A 23,483-nucleotide genomic window follows, 5' to 3' on the forward strand; every position below is an offset into this window, starting at 1 on the left:
CTTAGAGAAATAAGGTTAATGAATAATTCTGCTCCAATGCAATGCTGCCTGCGTTATCTACCGGAAATACATCTTGGTTGTGGTGATGTCATGATGATTTGGTCTATAGATGGTCTTTGGATGGTCTATTGATGGTGAGCTCATTGATGGTGAGCTCACTTCTGTTGGATGTTCTATACTATACTGTAGATGTTCTATTGATGTGAGCGCACTCTCTCTTCTGTTGGATGTTCTATACTATACTATATCTATGTTCTATTGATGTGAGTTCACTCTCTCTTCTGTTGTATGTTGTCTAGATGGTGTGCTCACTCACCCTCTTGGTCGATATTTCTGTCTTTGTCTGACACGCTGTCAACCTTAAGCCTGATTTATACTTTGTCGTTTGACGGCGCCACAGACCGAAAATAGCAGATTTAAGATCTGCTATTTTTCCCTGTTCATATAAACTTTGAAATCCTCAGTGTTAGTTTAAGAGCTGCGGTCAAATAACTTTAATGTCAATAAAGTTATTTGAAACAGGTGTCCTAACCCGAAACCAGGGCCTAAAGGTACTGTATGAATAGAAGAGTTGGGAGGCCACCTCCAAGCACAGTAAATGTTCTAGTGATATTGTATTGACATACTCTAATCACCGATTGGATACCATAGCGTTTTATACATTCAAATAAGTCCCGGATTGTATGCTGAATGAGATTGGCAGAACTGACCCACAAATTAACACTGAGGATTAGGCTGTGTATTGTACCAAGTAAGACTTTGAAGACTCTGAAAGTCCCTGATTCTGATGGCTGAGCATCTGTATACACAGCCTGGATGGTGATGCAGGATCTCTGATCTCAATATTGCTTGGGACCGTGCTGTGAATGTGTTATGGGGCAGTGTTGGGTTACGATGTGGTCTGATGGATATGTCAGGATTGCTGTGAATCATCTTCATTCTGCATTGTGTTGGTAAGGGAAAGAGAGAGCTAACAGGATCACTACATTACATTTGTACATCTTACATTTATCTTATGCATGGAGACATATAATACATGCAGCATTGCATGTACAGTATAATCCCCATCACAAGAAGCCAATATATAACAGTTTCAGAGTCAAGGCAGCCTTGCCCAGACAGGGATAATAAGGACTTGTCTTTTTGTGAAATATTGCTCTTAGTCCTTCTGATGAACAGAAAAGTAAACCTGTATTCTATGGCCATTTCTAAAGATTAACATTTGATGCTTTCAATGTATATAGAGGAAAATAGCTATAACCTATAATGTACATATCAATAATCAATGTTATACCGCTGGCAGCATCTGTGTTTAAATCCAAGTGGAAGTCATGTGAGTCAGGTAGTGTTTCGGTGTGAAGGGTAGAGCGTGTGCGCGTGAAGGTATGTGTTTCTGTGTACGTGTGTACGTGTTTGTGTGTGTGGAGCTGGGGGAAGTGCATTGCTGCAGTGTGTGAGCGAGCGTTGACAGGATAAAGTAGGGCATGGCGAGGCTCGGGCTGTGGGGACAGCTGCATTGCAGGCGGCCCTTGAAGGAGTGGGAGTGAGTAAGTAATCAGGAGCCGGCGGCTCCCGAGTCACGGCAGAACCCGCGGATCCCTCCGCCATTCATACTCTGCTGCCTCACTGGCCCATTCACAGAACTTGTTAAGGAGGAGCTGGCTTGTCTTATTACTACTCCACACAAAGCAGAGGGAAAACACAGCCCACCCTAGATCAGTTAAAGATCAGTACTTTTCAGCAAAGCAACACTGGCATGTGCAGTATAAATTAAGTATAAGTATAAATTGACTTGCATTAATCCGTTCCCTGCCTTTACTCGGTCGATCTCACAGCTCTTGGAATTCTGTATGCTATAGTATTGTCTGACAGCTGTCCCAAAATATCCACAGAATATGTTTCTGGTCTGTGATGTTTAGTGGCCGAACTCTTAACAAGAGACAAGAAGAAAAGTAGATCATATCGACATTGTTCATCTTTTACATCCAAATTGGATGTAACCAGCTGTGTTTGTGTGAAGCTTACCATTCATTGCATAACAGAATTTCAAGTTCAGTGGTCCGAAAAATAACATAAAATAAATCAAATAGGCCTACCACACATAATACAGAGATGTAGAAAGTTACATAATAGGAGTTTAAATGTTTTGTATTTTTAGTCCAGCAAATGTTCACTATAGGCTACACTACTAAACCTTGGGAAATCATTTTTGGTGCATTCTGCTTGTCAGCTGCAAGAAATTATAGGGGCTCTTCACAGTCATAATGTTTCCCAGGGTTTAGATTTCAGCACCTACTGCTGCGGACAGCGATGCCAGCTGCAGGACGCACATTGGACCAACTGTGGAGAGACAGTGGGGCCAAACTTTTTTTCTTTATTATAAACTCTTTTGTTCGGTTTTGTCTTTGAAATTCTGGTTATTCTGGTGGCACCTAACTAACCTAAAAATAATATATAGAAGACAATATGTGAACTCTTCAGAAGTAGGGCATGTTGGCCACCCAAACGACACATCCAGTCTCTTTTAACAATTATGTAAGCTAGAACACCTGCTTCTGATCCTGGTGTGTTGGTTGCCCCAATCACCGAATAAACGAGTAGACTATAGCTCAAAAAACGCCATTGAGACCCAGAAGGCTCCTGTCACCTAATGCGACAACCCCCTTCTTCTCGCTTTGTTTATCTCAAGACCGATCATGTTTTAACACTTAACTGACCTGTGTACGCCATCGACGTTACAACGCCACATGCGACACTGTGTCAATGCACAATAGATCGTTGGGTTCGTTCTCCCGTAGAAGGCTCACTGTGGGCTAATGGCACAGAGCTGCCTGCCTGCCTGCCTTGATTTGTCATAATGCAGCGTGGCGTGGGGGAAGGGGCGCCTTCTTTCCTCTGCAGCACTGCAGGTATACGGAGCCATGGGCAGGACAGAACAGACAGAGGTAAAAGCCTCACTTATGAGCCGTCGTGCGACGGTGTCGCTTGCCGAAAAAGATCTGATCTACAAGCTAACAACGTTGCGGCGCGTTGTTATAGCTTCCAGATCAGATCTTTTCGGCAAGCGACATCGAGTAGTCTACTCTACACAGTTAATGTAACGCTGTCGGAAGGAACTGAACACTCTTTTTTTTTACCCGGCCAATAGTGAGATGTGCTCGGATCCCGTGGCCACTCGCAAGCCGGCGTCGGAGAAGTGCGATCGGTTCGGAATCCCCGGTGTGCCTCGCCACATTACGCAGCGCACCCGGCTGCAAAACGTTGAAGAGACCGTACAGGCGAATAAAGAGCCGGTAGTATGGTAACCGGAACGCTCGCCCCAAAACACGTTCGCCCCCATTCTTTTCGCGGACCGCTCGCTCCCAGCGGTTCTTGGGCACCAGGGACATCTGGGCACCTCGATGTCAAATTGGCTATTTTGTCCAAAAAAATATATATATATTTGAAAAATGGTCTTAAGTAATGTTAAGTACCGGTATACAATGATATGAACATGCACGGTAGGCCTACATCATTATCAGACTTTATCCTTCAACTTCTTGTTTATGGCCCAAAATGACTGGTTATACAGGTTTTGTAGCAATTGTAGAAATATTAGACATTAATTTTCCAATGTTTAAGCATGTTCTCATCATGTATACTTTGCTTTACTTAAGACCATTTTTCAAATATTCAATTTTTTAGCACATTTTGGAAACAAATTGCCAATTTTACTTCGAGGTGCCCAGACGTCCCTAGTGCCCACCTATCCTGTATCCCTTGTATTCGGTTAAGGAATATGGTTAGGTTTTGGCACCGTTTTACTGAGGTTACGTTTAGGAATACCAGGGGGCAACCGTTCCGAGGTTGCCGGATTTGCCCCGGGGTGACTGTGTTTTGGGACGAGCATTTTGGAATTCGGCAGTAGGCTATAGCCTAGCGTTTAAAACTCCACCGGCGTGACAAACAGGAGACGGCGCCACACACACACACACACACACACACACACACACACACACACACACACACACACACACACACACACACACACACACACACACACACACACACACACACACTGCAGGAGCAGCAGAGTGGGCGTGTTTGGTAAACACGCGTAAACTATAGCGCAAACAGGAGAGAGCGTCCAGTTTCCACAGTGAATTAAGGCGATCAGTGCGTCTTTTGATTGAATAAATAGGCTGATCTATAATAATACTCACTCTCGGGCACAAGTAGGCTAACAATGAACCGAAGTAATTAAACACATGGACGCGTCGAGTATTTTTCCATAAAGAAGAAGGAAAAGAAATGGAAAAAATACAAAACGCAAGACCAAAAGAAAATAAAAAAAATACAAAACACACACAAGACCAAAAGAAAAGAAAAAAATGCAAAACACCATCAAAAATTTAAACAAAGCGTTGTTACCCCAAAAAGCCCACACGATGCTGATCAGTGGAGCGAATGGCGGTTTAAAAAAAAAAGTCTAGCGCAAATTGTTTTTGTTTTTTTTGTCATGATTATTATTACAATTATTAATTAAAAAAAAATTATAATAATAATGAGAGCAGAGAGCTGTCGAGAGGGCGCGATCGAGCTTTTAAAAAAGCACGACGACGACTGGAGGGGAAATAAACTAGGGCGTCTGTTTACCTGCGGCACGTGTGCGCACGACGCGTCTACGAGCAGTGATATTTTTCATTTTACTGCAGGCTGGTGGAGAGAGCTAGAGAGAGAGAGGAGGGGGGTAGTGTTGCCAAGTTTCGCGAGGGAAACAAGCAACTGGGTCTATGAAAATAAGCCCAAAAGAAGCGAGCCCTCCCTTCGCCCTTTAAACATAATACGTGTCATTGGTTATTTGAAAATAGCCGGTCTACAAGCTCACAACGTTGTGAGCTTGTAGACCTGCTATTTTCAACAAAAAAAAGAACATTTGAAAAAATGTGGAATATTTTTTTAAACATTTTAACAACACAAATCTTGTATGGGGGGCTGGCATAAAATATTTTCAAATGGGGGGTCCACAGACAAATACATATTCATTTGGGGAGTCCTTGACTTGAAAGTGAAATACTGCTAATACTGCGAGAAATACTGTAGACAACGTTAGGAAGGACAAATAAGCAACTACACTAGAAACAAGCCCCCAAAAAAACGCAACCCAACCAATATTTACAAGCAACTTTACCAGAAAAACAAGCCCAAAGTCGCTTATAATAAGCGGACATGGCAACACTGGGAGGGGGGCTGGAGAGAAGTGAAGGGGAGGAGGAGGAGGGGGGGCTATTATAGGAAGAGTAGTGAGAGCGGGTCTTTATTCTCTGTTCCCTCACCACGTCGCTCTTTATCACTTTGTTCTATTGTTGATGAGTGCTGTGTGTTTGAGACTGATCTACACCAAGGAGTTATATATGTGTCTTTTTGTTTTTACTACTCCTCCTCCTCATCCTCATCATCACAACATTCTAGTCTAGTCTAGCAGCCGAGAAAACAGTGCATGGATTTAAAAAAAGCTGTGCTGTTTGAGTGAAATGCAGCATGGTTGGACTTTTTGGTCAGGATTTGCCATGCAGTGAATGACACCTGCTTTTCCTAAAAAAAGACAAGGGACAGTTTTGCTTTCAGGGGGACTGATCTACCCATGGAAAGTGAAATAGAAGGTTAGCTGTGTTAACTTCAATCCTATTTGGCTGTTGTGTTGTGTTGTGTTGTGTTGTGTTGTGTTGTGTTGTGTTGTGTGGTGTTGTGTGTTGGTTGATTGATTGAATATTGTATTAGACAGAAATGCAAACAGCACGAGTACAGTCATACACTTGTTCTAAAATGATTTACACAAAAAAAGTCATATAGTGGACTTGTTTCCATCTAGATCCTATATATTCAATTCATCAACATAACAAATAACACCAAAAATCAATATTATAAAACACTATATATACAGAGTAGAAAAAAGGGGGGTGTTGTGCTGTGTTGTGTTGTGTGTTTTCTTTTCCTGTACGCTGTGTATACGACAGGAGAAGTTATTAGTTGTACATTCAGCAGCCCATGCTGACACGAGTTATCATTATAGAATATAAGCCTTACTGTCGTTGTATAGCTGACTTTTGAATCTGATGGTTTTTGGACCATGTGTTTTCTATGCCTCATGTGACGGTTGCCTCATTGCAGAGAGTTCACAGCAGCCTTAACTCCTGACCGACGACTGTTGTTCACGATTCTAATTTTGGACTTTATATAAGGATTCGGAAATATTCCCTAATGTTTTCCTTCGTCGGATTTCATAGCTAAGACGAATGTCAAGTAATGTTGTCTTATTTGTTTCCCGTGTCTTTTGAAGAGACAACAATAGTAGCCTACTTAATTTTCCCCGATTTGGCAAAGACAAATTAATGATTGACGACAGCTTTATCAAGAGTTTTACTGAGCCATCATGATTGTGTGTTTATACCGTATCGAGATTTTTTGAGTTCTCTGCAGCTGCAAGTCGTGTTTCACGTGTTGTTGTAAAACAAGTTGCTCTGCTGCTCTAGCGCAGTGGAGAGGGTTGTCGCATCCTTGGGATTCGGACAGACTATTGCAGGTCCATCTGCTGATGAAATATCCGCGCTGTTTCTGTAAGACTGTTGCTGTTGCAGAGTTCAGATCTAGCGTGGGTTCGCCTCGTCAACGATACAGACTAATACAGATTAGACTGGGTCCAGCGATCCGGTTATTATACCATATAGTCTCCCCCACCACGAGTGCTGCCTGTGTAAGTACAGTTTCAGCACCACAGCTTTGTGGACAGCGACCTTTGCGAGTGTGTATTTATTGAGACGACGAGGCATTTCACGTTTCAGCCCTTTAGATTTCAGGGGGAGGAAACTTTGCTTTTGGCTGCTATGCTGCTACTTTTAGACGAATGTTAATGTTTTCAAACGGAGAGTGGGAGAGAGAAAGAATCTCCCTCGTGTGTTTTAAACTACCTGTTGCTGACTGTACCACCACGTTTCCCACTTTTCTTGGAGATCTGACTTTCACCATGTCCTCAAAGAATGCAACAACACGTGCTATTGTAACTTATATTTAAAATAAATCTGGTCTATATAGAAAATAAATAACACAACATATTAACAGTAAAACTTTAAAAAAAAAAGAGAGCAGCTTTTGATAACACATTCTCTGATGCTTTTGTCTACCTACAGTAGATGTGTTGTGAACAATTAGTGTTAATAGAAGTAATATAATTATAACACATGCCATTTATCTATCTGAATTGCTTTATTGTATTACATTATAATTTAAGTATGTAGTCATATAAGGTTGCCCCATTGGGGTCTAAATCACCTTCAATCATTGTAATTAGTGTCATATTCTAGTAGTCAAAGTAGCAGTACAGCAATAGTGCCTGTAATAGTAGCAGTACTAGTAGTGCAAGGAAAGGAACATTTATTTGTATGTTTGTACATTATAAAAGGACATTTGAATACAATTCAGAATAAGTTAAAAGAACATAGGAAAATATGATAATTAAATTACGTATAATACATTATTTAAAAAAAATCTCAGTAAAAGGCAGCAGCAAAAAGAAAGGTAATTAGCTTTGATTTAAAAGCACACCTGCAGTTTTCTGGGAGTTTGTTCCAGATATGTGGTGCATACAAACTGAACACTGCTTCTCCACCTTTAATTCTGATTCCGGGTTCAGAAAGCAGATCTGTCCCAGACAACCTGAGAGGCCTGGATGGTTTATAATGTAGCACAAGATCAGAAATGTATTTTGCAGTAGTGGCAGTAGTTGTAATAACATTGGTATACTAGGAGCAACAGCAACAGCAGCAGCAGTGGTGGTAGTAGTAGTAGTAGTAGTAGTAGCGGTAGTAGTAGCAGTAGTAGTAGTAGTAGTAGTAGTAGTAGTAGTAGTAGTAGTAGTAGTAGGAGCAGGAGCAGCTGCAGCAGTAGTGTAGTAGTAGTAGTGGTGGTAGTAGTAGTAGTTGTAGTGGTAGTAGTTTGATCCCTGGTTCCTCCTGCTGTGTGTTAAACTGTCCTTGAGCAAGACACTGAACACCTAACTGCTCCTGATGAGCAAGTTGGTGCCTTGTATATCGCAAAGCGCTTTCGAGAAAGGCGCTATATAAATGCAGACCATTTACCATTTAGTAGTACTGTTGTTGTTTTGGTAGGAGCAGTAAAAAGCTTATACCTGGAAGTGATGGATCGTTGCAGGCTTTACAGTTTAAAAACTTTGGTTGTAGGGAAATACTTTTCCATTTCGCCTGTCGTACCTCAAGGCAATTTAGAATGACCCCAATTGAGACCGGAGATATAATCAATGTCACTAAATTATATCCTAAAAAGTTTTGATCCCTTTGAAAAACTTTTTTATGCCTCAGTTATCGTTTATGTAATGTCCTCTCGTTCACGCTCGACTTCCCACTGTATTTCAGTTACTCACAATGTGTTTTCTTTTGGAGGACAAGCACAACACATATCCCATATGTCTGTTTTATATGCAGTGTGAAATAGCTATCATTTGAAATATGCGCTACACTCCCTTGCTCTTTCATAACAGTCTTGTTCCTTTGTGTAAAACGCATGAGGGTATTAACTTTTATGTATAGTCAGTTAATTGCATTGTAACGACTTACAATTGCAGCTAAGTGCCTTTTGCTAAAGGACAGGTTGTCACTCATCCTGGTGGCTCAGGCTGCCAGTGTGCTTATCACATATTCATGATTAGAAACATTAAGTCTCAGCTCACACTGAATAATGTTCTGCCCAGAGTCTTATCCCTCTTAATTGAACCTGCCATAATAGCTGACTGAAATTCAGGTGAAATGCCCTTTCTTCTCTCTCCTGTAAATAAAGTTCACTTAGGTACTACTCACTCACAATCCCACTTTGTGGTGTCTATCGTACCTGTCAAAACAACAACAGCAATAATAATAATCTAAGTGGATTGTGAGCAGTTTAGCTTGCTTTACTTAAATGCTTGAACCCCAGCATCCCTATTCTGGGGGAAAACATTCGCTGAAAATAGAAGATCTAGAGGCGTAGCAACACAGCCTGTTGTGACTTTGTAGATTGGGCTATTTTTGGCAAAAATATTTAGTGTAATGCAAAAACAGGAGGGGGCCTAGTATAGGGCCCTGGGGGACTCCAGTCAACTAAGTATATTGGGTTTAATCACATGAGCCCTAGCGTTCCCAATTGGGGGGCAAACATTAGGCAAAAATAGCAGATCTACAAGCTCCCGACGCATTGGCCGATGGTGTGAGTTTGTAGATCGACCATATTCGGCGAAGAGATTTGGTGTTGAGGGAAAACAGAAGCAGACCTAATATAGAGCCCTGGGTTATGCCAGTCAACTAAGTATAGGGTTTCAAGTGGTTACACAAAAGAAAAATACACTGCAATCTACAGTAGTGTTTTCAGCGCTTGTCACCACAAGGTGCTCTGGATAGAATTATATGTCAGATGGCTAGAATCTAATTCCAAGTGCCATGTAACTTAAAAGGATTCCTATGCCTGCAGGATAAAGCTGCCTATGAATATGTTTAGGATAACTGTGTGTATAGACTCGCTATTAATGGAAAGCTTTGGAGACGTCCTGTCCCGTGGGACTCGGGGTGTCGTAGCCGATTGATTCATCACCGAAAGATCTCTATGCTCATTTCTCATTTACACTGCCGCCTGCAGCTCATGAGTCGCACCGCATATACTTATCTATGCAAATTGGTCTAATGAGATGCGCGTGTTGTCAATCGAACAAACTCGTAAAAATCAAACTACCCTACTTTCTCCAAGACAAGAATTCGATACTGTACGTATGAAGCCCTCTGTTAGTGTAACAATGGATGACAGTGAATCCCCGCGGCATTTTTCTCTTGGCGTTTCACCTTCGACGTGACATATTGCAGGGAGTATTCAGTGTTGATTCAGTATTGACATTGAACTATGGATCTGGACATGTGCCATTAGGTCAGGAGTCCCTGGCCTGCGTGGTTTGTTTAACATGGACTGAAAAAGATTATTCAAAAACATATGTATTGTCGCTGCTGGGCAGAGACCTTGTACTGTATCTTCCCATTTCATCTTTTTGTCTGTGTCCTATTTTATACTTCATCATATGACAGTGTTGCGCAAAAGTAATAGCAAAAATAGCAGCTCTACAAGCTCACAGTGCACACTGCCATTAGCTTGTAGATACGCAATCTTTTGCTATTTTTTAAAATAATCTGGGGGGGGGGGGTTCCTATAATAACATGCCCAATATAGGGACACCAGGTTTAAGTATGTCTGTGGGTTTTATCATTTTTTATCAATGAAAAGTATTAACAAGAGCTTGTGACTAAATAATAACTATATTGGATCGATTGGAACATAGATTATTTTTTCCATTTCCTGAAAAGAAACAGTTTTGGTCTTTTGGGCATAGAAAGTTTTTCAGGCTTTTTATGACTTTATTATGGATAGGACAGTATAGGCTGACAGGAGATAGGAGTGACACGCAGCAAAGGCCGTAAGGAATGGGATTCAAACCCGCGATGCGCTGCCAGGCTACATTGTAGCCTAGGTGCCTGGACCGCTACGCCATCGGTCCAGGTCGGACATACAAAATTTCTGCCTGACAGCGACATATGCGACAATATGTAAAACTGCCTCTAATCCAAGCTTAACAAATCCTGAAAGTATTGTCTTCTTGTACATTTAGAGCGACAGTAGGGAGTTATCTTGTCTTGTGGCACATAACATGGCCCTACATCCTCATCTTACTTAGCGTTTTGCATACTACAGCGTGTTGGCATACCACAAGAGAACTGAGGCTCGTAGTGCGGCCGTCCGTCCGGCTAGCCTAACCTGTGCTGAATTTTTCATGGCTCAGAAATCAAAATGTTGACACCGGAGCTAAATGCTTTTGGGAAGAAAATGGTTTCTGCTGATGCATACCGGTTGCAAATTGTTATAAGCAAGTGCAGTCAAGCCAACAGTGCTATTGTGACAAAGATTTAGCCCCTGCAAAATGGATTTGGGATTGAGGTCTCAGGGTTAAAAAACAAGGTCAATAACATACGGTAGGACCACTATGTTTGACAGCACTGGAATAGCAAAAATATGGCTCAAATAAAAGTGACACAGGAATTTGCAGTGTTCATTTTAGACTTCAGTATGTGTTTTTATTTCTAGCAACAATTAGATTTGATTGGTAGGTCATCGGACTAATGTTCTCAACTGAGAGATGTTATACCAATGTAGCTTCCAGTGATTCTCAAAGTGGGGTCCTTGAAGGGGTTCCAGGGGGTTCCCAGCTAAATGAGGAACAGTATAACCACTTAAGCACTTTTTGAAAAATAATGAAAATAGCAAATCTGAAAGCTCACAATGGTTGTGAGCTTGTTGATCAGCTTTTTTTTATTTTCTTCTTTTGTTTTGCCTGTGAAATGCACACAAAATAGGGACAACAAGTTGAAAGTGATTCATTTCACTATAATTTCACCTGATAGAAGGTAATCCTATGAGAGAATGTACTGTATATTCAGATAATCGATTCCTCTCTCCCCACGTCTACCCCTGGTCTATAGACACCTGTAGAATTCTGCACTTATTCTAATCTAACAACCAAATGCTCTTCACCATTACCCTCACTGCTAAGCAAAATAAAAGTCTGCGCTCCAGAATGTCACAGGAAATGTGACAGTGGATGTGTGACAAAACCGGATCTGCTCTTTACTGTATCTCAGAGTAGAGTTGGCCTTTGATCAGCAGGCAGCCACGCGTCCCAGCTGTGAGGGCCGATGCCAGATGGCCTGCCCCCCACCCCCACCCCCCCTCCTTTCCTTTCCCTCTGCACGGTCACAAATACCAGCCCCTGTCACTCAGCTCACACTGAGAGCGAGAGGGAAAGCGTAGTCCTGGCCCGGTCTTTGTACCGGGCTGCAGCGTGTGAGAGGTGACCGTCCCCGGAGAGATAATGAGATCTTGATTGGCGTGAGCACAGGCAACAGGATGGCGAGGACTAAAGGTGGTCGATGTCGACCCTGCACACTCTGGCGGAAGTTCACGTTGTGATGTATGATGAATACACCATGAGTCGTTTTATAGGACAGAGCAGTGATTCTCAGTTTGTTATGCATAAACCATAACTATTGAGAGTGCACACATGTGTGAGAGTTACGGACTCATAAGGGTCCATTTGGTTCCTATCAATCGTTTAGCCGGGGACCCCCTGGAACCCCCTCAAAGACCCCTTGGTGTTCCCATAGGACCCAACTTTGAGAACCACTGGGACAGAGACATTGTATGTCTGCTTTCTGATGAAGGACATGAAGGTGAAGGTTAGTCATTAGTTAGTCACTTCTTCTGAAGTCTGATCAGCCACAGTGACCAGTCCCTCATACTGTGTCTGATCTAGGTGGTCCACAGTTTTCTCCTATTACACACAAACAAAGACTGGGTCCAATAACTTCACGTGGCTGATGCCAGTCGTCTATGACAGGGGTCTTCAACGTTTTTCAGGCCAAGGACCCCCTAGCTGAGAGAGCGACGGAGCAGGGACCCCCACTACATACAGTATTGTTTTTAACATTTAACCACTTAAACCTTCAATTTGACTAAACTTGACCGTTGGCTCTGTACTTGGTTTGCTTTTTCCCTCTACACCAAACCTCTTTGCTGAAAATTTGTGTGCTTGTAGATCTGCTATTTTCAGCTAATGTTCCCCTCAGAATAGGGATGATAGAGTTCAAGTGGTTGGTGTAAAACAAAAAAAGTCCTCACCATACAAAGATTTGGCGGACCCCCTGTAGTTACTCTGAGGACCCCCTAGGTGGACCTCCTGTTGAAGACCCCTGGTCTATGATGTATCTATGACTTAGGACTCCATTTTTGGGGCAAGGTTTCAGCCCGATTCCGATTGCCGCCATTCACTTCCGTAAATTCGGCCTGGTTCTGAAAGAGGCTAGCGGAAGACATCATCTGCGCCCAAATTTGGACAGTCAATTATTAAGTTACGTATTTCAAAATGTGAACATATCGTCGCTGTCGGGCAGAAACCTTGTATGTCCAAAACTGTTACTTTTCAGTAGTAACAGTTTTGGACCACCACCAACACAAAAAGAGATTCCCTTATGATTGCGAGGCAAAGAACCACTTCAACTGGCATTTTGTTTGGGGTGTCAATTTAACTCTCAGAGTGTAGAAATGGACCCTCATGGGTCCGGATCGAGTTAAACGGACAGTAGGGATTGTATCGTGTAAGTGGCTTGGACACGGTAGGTACAGTAATGTCCTGTTGTGTACAGTTAGTTTAATCATTTGTAATTCCGAGAGCGTACAAATGTAACCATTTATAATTCTGATCATGAAAAAGTCCTTCTGTTGTACTTCAAAACATACATTTTTCATAAAATGTAGAGGCCCTCAGTTGTGGAAGTCTGTAGACGCATAAGTCATCACCTTCCTTGCCAATCATTGGGAAACATAGAAAATATATATCTTCTCTCATCTACAAGTGTACCTGATTTAGTTCTGATAACTCTTATTTGTTTGTTTTCTGTCTATATTGTTTTCAATGTAGGTTTTGTGTTTTGAACTTTTACCATATGTCATTAAATGATCTTTTCTATAAGGAAAGGATTCTAAATAAGCCTATATTGGCTTCTTCCTTTTCTTGCACAATAGCTTGTTTCTTTTGGTATTGTCTCTACTTTATATACAATGCGCTAATAAACCAAACTAAACTAAAGTAAATGTGGTTACGTTTGTACGCGAGCAGAGTTCAATTAACAGTGAGGATTCGACTGTGTCTGTTGAGACCAACAACAGGGCTTAAAGCGGGAGGCAGGTGTAAATGCTGACATTTCCGCGGAGGATGTGGGGAGGTGAGAGAGTGAATATCATTAATGATTAATCAGTCCCCCGATGCCTCCCGATGTGTCTACCACGCCACGCCAATATACATCATAAACACTCGCTAATTAACTACAAATAAGTGCTTCATAAGCTGTTTGCACCCCGTGTTTTCCATAGGCCAAGGGTGAATAATAAAGTGTGTGTGTGTGTGTGTGCATGCGTGCGTGCGTGCGTGCGTGCGTGCGTGCGTGCGTGCGTGCGTGCGTGCGTGCGTACGTGTGTGTGTGTGTGTGTGTGTGTGTGTGTGTGTGTGTGTGTGTGTGTGTGTGTGTGTGTGTGTGTTCCCTCATTCTTTATAATTGTGAGTGAGGACAGACAAGCTGTCCTTCAGCCCTCACAGCCTCTTGAATTCTCACACGGACAACCTTGGTCCTCTCTGGTTCTCACCTCCGTCGAATCTCATCTCTCTTTCTTCTCTTCTCTCTCTCTCTCTCTCTCTCTCTCTCGATAGATAGATAGATAGATAGATAGATAGATAGATAGATAGATAGATAGATAGATAGATAGATAGATAGATAGATAGATCACACAGGGAATAGAATTAAGGAGCATGTAGAATGGCTGTCACTCAGGCTCTGCTCCACCATCTAGAAGAGTGAGAGCAGACGTCAGGGGCAGCCTCATGAGGATCTGGCTGTCATGTACCAGCGACGTGACAGATCACGGGGGGCTGGCATGCTCTGGGGATGTAACCAATCCCAGCCCTACACCAGTGTTACCATGTGCGCTTATTATATCTCTGCTGTCGGGCAAAAAAAAACAAGTATGTCCAACTATGTCTCAGTAAATGAAAGAAAGAACATGTAGGCCTACACAACACTACCTCATCAAAGTTGGTATGGTGACTTTTCTGCCCAACAGCAACGATAAGCAACTTTGGGCTTCTTTTCCTCTAACGTTGCTTGTAAATATTGGTATTGGTATTAGCGGGTTGCAGTTTTTTGGGCTTGTTTCTAAAGTGTAGTTGCTTCAACTTCAACAACCTCAACAGCGGGTCCTTGAGGGGGTTCAACAAAATCTTGAAGAAAGTTGGGGGAAAACTTCATATTTTTAAAACATTTTAACAACACAAATCTCATATATCCCTGCCACAAAACACTTTCAGATGTGGGTCCGCATTAATTCATTTGGGGGTCCTCGACTTGAAAAAGTTGCAGCAACAGACTTGAAAGTGCATGCTAAGCACACGCTAAGTCTAACATTGACTGCACAGATCAGGACAGTGAGCACACGGCACACGCTAAGCACACACTAAACCTACCACTGACTGGATCAGGACAGTCACTCAGCACATGCCAAGCACATGCTAAGCACATGCCAAGCCTACCACTGACTCTGCACAGATCTGGACACTCGGCACACACATGCTAAGCACATGCTAGACCTACTACTGACAGTACAGATGTCGTATATTGGTCCATTGATCAGACAGGAAAAACACTATTCCATAACTATTCCCTGAGTGCAAGAAGAACAAGGATCCAGTTTAAAAGAGGGTTTGTCCACAGAAATTTATTTATTTCTATAGACGTTGACACCTGCATTGCCAATCACAGAGTGTACCTGAATCACCAAAACATTGCACTTTATACAGACAGACATTTGACTTAGGACCTCCTCCCAGTCCTCCTTCTCGACCACTCATAAACAAGCTTTTAGAAACAAAAGGCTTCTTGGCCAGCCTTTCTCAGTCATCACAAGAAATTTGCATTTTGACTTGGTTTAGACATGTGACAATTTACTTTAACCCTTATCTATAAAGCTATACTTTTACACAAGCTCATATTATGAAATCTTTGTTTAACATCTTATTAAATTAAGTCCACACACATTATACATTCACAATTGCAAACAGCAGTTAGAAATACAATGAGTCAACAAAGTTTCAGTTACTTTAAGACTAAATATTTTCCTTAAATGACATTTCTCTTTGTTAACAACACAAGTAATAGTTATCAAGACTTTAATCATTTTAACTACACACTGCAGACCCCAGACTGAAGAATAATAAAAGTTCCTCTAAACCAAGGAACAAAAGGTTTATCAAAATGACTGTTGTGCCTCTCACCTCTTACCTGGACTCTACAATGGCCAGGAACTCTGAACTGATTGCATTACAGCTGATCCCACACAAAGGTCTCTCCCAGTACTTGGTCAAAAGGTCAAACTCAGTTCTAAGTACAAACAGTGTTTTACCAATTAAATGGAATATCATAGAAATACATGTTCTCATGTTTGACATGCTACTTTTAGTTATGGATATACCATACAGATCAGGACAATCAGCACACACTAAGCACACGCTAAGCCTACCACTGACTCTGCACATATCAGGACACGCCACACACAATAAGCACACACTAAGCACACACTAAGCCTACCACTGACTCTGCACATATCAGGACACTCCACACACAATAAGCACACACTAAGCACATGCTAAGCACACGCTAAGCCTACCATTGTCTGCAGAGATCAGCCCATGCTAAGCACACGCCAAGCCTACCACTGACTCTGCATGGATCAGCACATGGCACCTGCCAAGGCTACCACTGACTGTGCACGGATCAGGACAGTCAGAACACGCTAAGCCTACAACTGCACAGATCAGCACACGCTAAGCCTATGACTGACCCGGCACAGATCAGCACTCACCACAACGCTAAGCCTACCACTGGCTGCAAAGTTCAGGACAGTCAGTAGTACGTTATAAGCACATGCTAAGCAGTAAGCACACACTAAGCCTACCACTGACTGCACCGATCAACACAGAGTATGACACCTATATGTGTCGCTGTGGATTTGACTCGAGTGATGTCCCACGCTGCATGTACCGCTTTCATGTTTCCTTACACCAAACTGGTAAGAAGGTGCAGTGGTTCTCAACATTAGGGACGGGGCCCACTGGTGGTGTGTGAGGATATTGCAAGTGGGCCCTAAATACATGACAAAACACTGGATTGTAATGATAATGTAGCAGTATAAAAAATGTATGTAGGCCTATGTAACAAAACACTTCATGGTATTTCTTCCATTGATCCAGAACACAATCGATTGATTGATCATAACATGCTCGAATGCTTTTGAGATTTTCAAGTGGGCCCTGATCCAGAAAAGGTTGGGAACCACTGGTCTAGTACTGTGTCTCTGCATAGAGTTGTGTGTGATCATCTGGGTCACAGGAGGAGACAAGAAGTTCAGCATTTTGCCCTCAGCGTGAGAGATTTAGTAACATCTGCTAGAGCGTCTTAGGTTGTCACCAGCTATTTGCCTCTATGCTGAGGCACTTAGAACTCAGGCTACGATTTCGTTTTAACCCTTCCTCGCCTTTCGTTTAAGCTCTTGATTCTTTATAATTCAGAAAAGTACAGTTAAATAGTTTGTTTATTTCTATAGTGTTGAACTTCCTTGTTAATGAAACCCTATACTTAGTTGACCGGGGTCCCCCAGGGCTCTACTCTTGGTCTGCTCCTTTTTTCCCTCTACAACAAATCTCTTCGCCAAAAATAGAGACACAAACGCAACTTGTGGATCAGCTAGAGTTTTCGCCCCGATAGGTAGGGTTCATTTGGTTAACACAAATGACTTTCACTTGAATCATCTTCTTTTCTTAATTTCTTTTACGAGGGTCTGAGGCTGATCCCCCGCCGGCCCACCTCCTGCCCTGGCTTTGAAGGGCACGGCGTGACTTGAATCGTTGGTTTCAACAAAACCACTTCTGACTCCAGAGCTCCACGACCTCAGAGAGAGTATAGTATAGTGGAGCATCGTCACGGCACTTGAGGCTCCTTCGAGTCGCCGCCGTGTCGCTTCTTCCATGCATGCGGTGCTCCCTGGCGCCGCGTCAGGAAAAAAACATGTCACGGCCTGCCCCCGTTGAATGTGTGAGTGACCACGTCGCCTGCTTGTCACATAACACCGTCACAAGGGAGTAAGCCGGGGCGGAGAGTGGGAGGGGACACTGGGTGACGTTGCGTTGTTGTTGTTGCGCTGTTTGGCTGGTGGCCTCCCCCCGCCCCTCCTCCCTCTTTTCACCCCCACCCCCCCCCCCACCCTCCCTCCCTCCCTCTGCAGTAGACGTGCATCGCATTCAGAGCGAGCAGGCAGCAGGTGGAGATGACATCATCTGCACTGCAGCACACTGCAGCACTGGATCTGAACAAAGACATGTCAGCCTGCTGCTAACTACCCTCTCTCCGTCTCTGTCTCTCTCTCTCTGTCTCTCTATCCCTCTCTCGCTGTGTGTCTCTCTGTGTCTACCTCTCCCTCTCTCTCTGTGTCTCTCCCTCTGCGTGTGTGTGTGTGTGTGTGTGTGTGTGTGTGTGTGTGTGTGTGTGTGTGTGTGTGTGTGTGTGTGTGTGTGTGTGTGTGTGTGTGTGTGTGTGTGTGTGTGTGTGTGTGTGTCTCTCTCTCTGTGTGTCTATCTCCCTCTTTGTCTGTGTGTGTGTGTGTGTGTGTGTGTGTGTGTGTGTGTGTGTGTGTGTGTGTGTCTCTCTCTCTTTCTTTCACTCTCACTCTCTCTCTCTCTCTCTCTCTCTCTCTCTCTCTCTCTCTCTCTCTCTCTCTATCTGTCATACCATCTCATTCTCTCTCCCATCTCAGTGACCTGGAGCCTAGACAGGCTGTGGGGTCGTGACCTACAATACCTTCAACTTCTAAGCCCCCTCCCCCCTTCCCCGCAGTTCATCATGGCGCGCAGACAGAGGTGAAGGTGGATCCCACCGGGGGGGTTATGAGGAAAACGCAGCAGATGCGGCATCAAGCCTCCCTTTGTTGGTGGCTCAGTGTTTGTCTGAGGAGTCCGTCCGCCTGACGGCGGCGGGGCTCGCCTCGACAGGAAGCGCAAAGCGTATCATAGGGGACGGGAATCCATTATTCATAGTGCGGCGCGCTGTCGCCAAACAGAAGTAATTATCATCCGGTGACATTATGTTTCGCTGCTGAACAATAGCGATGACTTGACCCCCACCCCCCCCCCCCCCCCCCCCTTTCTTTAGACGTCAGCTTGCGGAGAGCGCGACCGTGACATCATCAGCCCTGCGCCGAGCCTAGAGTTCTGCCGACGTACCACAGAGCGTAAATGTCACCGGGTCGTGCTGTGAAGGGCCCCCCGCTTAGAGAGTCATTAGGTCCCTATACCTACAGAACCTGCACATTAAAATACTCAGTATAACTCTGAGAGTATACAAATTACATTTGTTTACTCTCAGAGTTACAGATGAATGAATTAACACCTACCTACCTACCTACCTACGTACCTACCTACCTACCTACCTACCTACCTACGTACCTACCACCTACTTACCTACCTACCTACCTACCTACCTACCTACCTACCTACCTACCTACCTACCTATAGGTAGGTACGTAGGTATACCTACGTACCTACCACCTACTTACCACCTACCTACAGTACCTAGCTACCTACATACATACATACATACATACATACATACATACATACATGTACCTACTTGCATATCTACCTACCCACCTAGCTACCTACCGTGCGTACGTACATACATACCTTCATACCTACCCACCTAGCTAGCTAGCTAGTACCTACCTACCTACCTACCTACCTACCTACCTACCTACTGTACATACATACCTTCATACTGTACATACATACATACCTACCTACCTACCTACCTACATACCGTACATATACCTTCCTACCTACCTAGCTAGCTAGCTAGTACCTACCTACCGTGTCGACCACTGAGCTTTCCCACGCAACACAACAATGGAGATTTATGAACTCCATATTTCTTCATTGTTTGCCTTTCCACTCCCCACATTTTGCCGTGCGCGGTGTCCCTCTCCTCCTCTCCATTCATCAATAAGCCAATAGCATGCAGGCAGACCATACGCACGCACGCACACGGTCACACGCACGCACACGGTCACACACACACACGCACACACACACGCACGCGCGCAAACACACACACACACACACACACACATACACACACACACACACACACACACACGCACACGCACACAGACACACACACACACACACACACACACACACACACACACACACACACACACACACACACACACACACACACACACACACACACAGAGGCATGTTCCTGTCGCCTAGTTACCGCTCGGCAGCAGGTTGCCACAGAAACGGCCTCACAGTGGCTAAATGGGGAATGCTAATGCAGTCTTCTACGTTCCCTGCTGCAGTGGGCTCTCTGTGCCCAGTCCATTGCAATGTCTGTGTGCTTGTGCACGCGTGCGTGTGTGCGTGTGTTAGTGAGTGCGTGTGCGTGAACTGTTTCTCATGCACTTCCTAAACGGACCTCCTGAAATGCCGTTTGTACAATGGTTTCACTCTGTTCAACTATTTTACACTCCACTTAATTTTTCAATTAGTCCTCAAGCCATAACATTTTACTTTCCGTGTACAAATTCCTCATTTAAAGACCCAGGCCTAAAGACCCAGACCTAACCCATAAGAGCACAGTTTACAAGTCATTACTCCGCTCTGTTCTCTCACCAGCTCATAAATTATGCAGCAATTAATTCAAACTATGAAGAAAAAAAAAACTTTACACGATGCAAGAAGTTGCACTTCCCAAAAGCAGAAACAGAAATAACACGATTGATTGACGCCGAGACGCCGGACAAGCTCTCAGCCGGGCCTGTATGCACTCGCACAGAACAAATACACCTCCATCCATCTTGATGAGTGAGAAGGCTGGCTTTTCAAGGACTACAGACAGGTGCCGGCTGATTGATTCCGTTGGGTCTGCCTTCTCGTACCCTCCTACCACATCAGACCGCGACGCCGCTGTCCGTGGCCGGAGGAAGCAGTGGTTGGAATGGGCCGGGGCAGGAGAGCTCGGCTGTAATGAGCTATACTTAATCAGCAGGAGAGGGCCTTCATCCGCAGCAGGCTCCCTCCAGGAGCGCTGTGTGAAGGGGTTGGACCTTTCGACAAGCCTGCACTCACTGGAACAATCATCCCGTCTTGTATTAGTCTGCCGGGACTGTGTTGATGGAGTGCCGGGGAGAGATGGAGGCAGGAGCCATTAGCCGATGACTGATGAGCTTTAAAGGTTATTTGAGTAAAGCCAATTGTTTTGATGAAGTTAATGATTGATGCTATTGTTATCGCCGACGTTCCCGGGAGATTAATAATGATTACGCCCCGATTTTATGTCCGCCAAAAGTAGAAAATGAGCTTGCCGTCAGGCAGCATGTTGGTCTTAATGGGTTTTGTCACGTCCCTGAGTCAAGTCACGAAGCCTTAAAGCTGCTTAGCGACCTTCAGAACCAGGAGCCCAGTGCAGCTTGAGAGAGAGAGGACTCCTTAGGACACACACACAGGTGGTTTGTGTTGGTCACATGCAGATGCACTCATTTTTGTCACTGTTTGCTCGATGCCACACACAGTGTGTGCGTTCGTGTGTGCGCGCGCACACTGTGTGTGTGTGTGTGTACTCTAAAGCTCTTAAACCCTATAATATACTTTGTTGACCAGGGTCCCCCAGGGTTCTATCCTTGGTCCCCTCCTTTTTTCCCCCTCCACACCAGATCTAGCCGATCTACAAATCGAGCCGATCACAACGAGACATGGTTGTGAGCTTGGAGATCTGCCATTTCACTTAAGATCTTCTACATGGCCTGTGCCTGAATGTCTGCCTATGTGTGAGTGTGCGTTATTATGTGCAGCATGCTGACATGTCATTCCTCTTTTGTTCCTCTCCAGATAACCAGTTCAGAATGTCCATCCTGGAGCGCTTGGAGCAGATGGAGAGACGGATGGCAGAGATGGCCAGCCACCAGCAGCAGAGCAGCGGAGGGATCGGCGGCTCAGGAGGCGGAGGGGCCGGAGGAGGAGCCGGGGGAGGAGCGGGTGGAGGAGGCGGTGGTGGAGGAGGTGCCGGTGGAGGAGGAGGAGGAGGCAGCCAGTCACAGGTAAAAGGGGAGGTGCCAGATGTGGTATAGCTCACAGTGGTGGAAAAAGGGCCAGTGAAAATTGTTTTTCTTAAGTAAAAGTATCAATACTGCATTGTAGAAATACCCTGTTACAAGTACAAATCCGGAATTCAAAATTGACTTGCGTAAAAGTACAAAATGATTGGTATCAAAATGTTCTTGAAGTCCCAAAAGTAGAAAGTACTCATTATGCAGAATGTCGCATTTCACAAGTTTTCAAAAGTATAAAAATATTTTGAAAAAAGACGATCTACAAGCTCACAACGCGTTGCATCGCGACGCATTGTGAGCTTGTAGATTGGCTATTTTCAAATGGCCAAAATGTATATAGGGCTGAAGTGGTTAATGTATGTTTGGTAATAATAATCAAAATCTAAAGTTCAAATAATCAAAGTAAAGTTTTCAAATAATTGTAGTGGAGTAAAAGTTTACTTAGTACTTTAGTACCGTACTTTAGTACATGTACTTAGTTACTTTCCACTACTGGTAGCTCATATCCATAAATCATAGAACCTCCTATAGCAGGGGTGGGCAGCATTTAAGGGCCACACATTGTACAATTGAATTGAAACTTGAAACACATTGTGCTGAATGATGTTAAAACTGCATGAATTTGGTTGACATGCCAGACTACTTTAGAATAAGGTCCTTGCTTTCACAACAAGAATGTTCATCAACAAAATGTTGATCTTTCATTATCTTTTTGTATCACTCTGGTGTACTCTGTATGAGGTTACAATGAAAAGATTACATAAAACAATCCACGTCAATGCTGTATATTATCTTATATGATATGCACCACTCCATAGGTCACTGATAAAACACATTGCATTCTAATTGCATTCATTATATATGGACTCACGGCAGACTGTTTCACTGTTACATTAAAAACATAAAACATTTGAGTACATACGGATGGAGGAATCCAGATGTTCTCAAATGGCAAATATGAATTACTATTAATTGGAGTTAAATTAATTTGTCTCAAAACCATTAACATGACTTGGCGGGCCGGATTGAGATGGTCAAAGGGACGGGTCCGGCCCCCGGGCCTTATGTTGTACATGTGTGTCCTATAGTCTCACCACTATCAGAGATCTCTACCTACCTTCCAATCGCATTTCAAAATGCAAGGTATAGTTGATAGAACGGCGGCGCCAACAAGCCTACGCTTATATGAAGGACCGCTCTAATATTGGTTCTGCAATGGAGTTTGTTTGTATTTAATTCTCCAAGTGTCTCCACCCCAGTCTCCACCACATGAACCCCTAGCATCCCTATTCTGGGCATGTCATAATAGGGGAACATTCAGTGAAAATAGGCAAACAGTAGCTGAAAATACTACAATCTACAAGCTTACAAGCGTGTAGATTGTAGTTGTGAGCATGTAGATAGATCTGCTATTTTTGGCAGGCTTTCCCGACCTGAAATCTTCCCGATTATCCTGTAGTGTGAGCACCGGGCCATAACATTTAAATTATTCCAACCTTATCCTTAAAAGGCTGTATAGTAAACAGAGGCAGTGTTTACAGTATAGTTACTGTATACGCAGAGAATACAGAATGGAGTGAGGGGTTTTGCAATACAGTTCATTGTTGTTGAGTCCCGACAAATCAGTTTCTTTTTGCTTTTCTTTGTGTGTGCGTGTG

General features: G+C 43.7%; 1 protein-coding gene across 1 annotated transcript in view; it reads left to right on the forward strand.

The window, feature by feature from the left end:
- The window catches only part of camta1a (calmodulin binding transcription activator 1a), a gene marked incomplete at both ends in the record, with an annotated part of 205,597 nt that overhangs the window by 164,423 nt on the left and 17,691 nt on the right, over positions 1 to 23,483 (forward strand). The window contains one exon of the mRNA XM_084069344.1: positions 21,605 to 21,813. Coding sequence (XP_083925470.1) covers positions 21,605 to 21,813 — 209 coding nt within the window. The remainder of the gene's footprint in view (positions 1 to 21,604; positions 21,814 to 23,483) is intronic.

The sequence above is a fragment of the Gymnoscopelus microlampas genome, assembly GCF_963454915.1.
Source record: "Gymnoscopelus microlampas genome assembly, chromosome: 10".
NCBI classification, from domain to species: domain Eukaryota; kingdom Metazoa; phylum Chordata; class Actinopteri; order Myctophiformes; family Myctophidae; genus Gymnoscopelus; species Gymnoscopelus microlampas.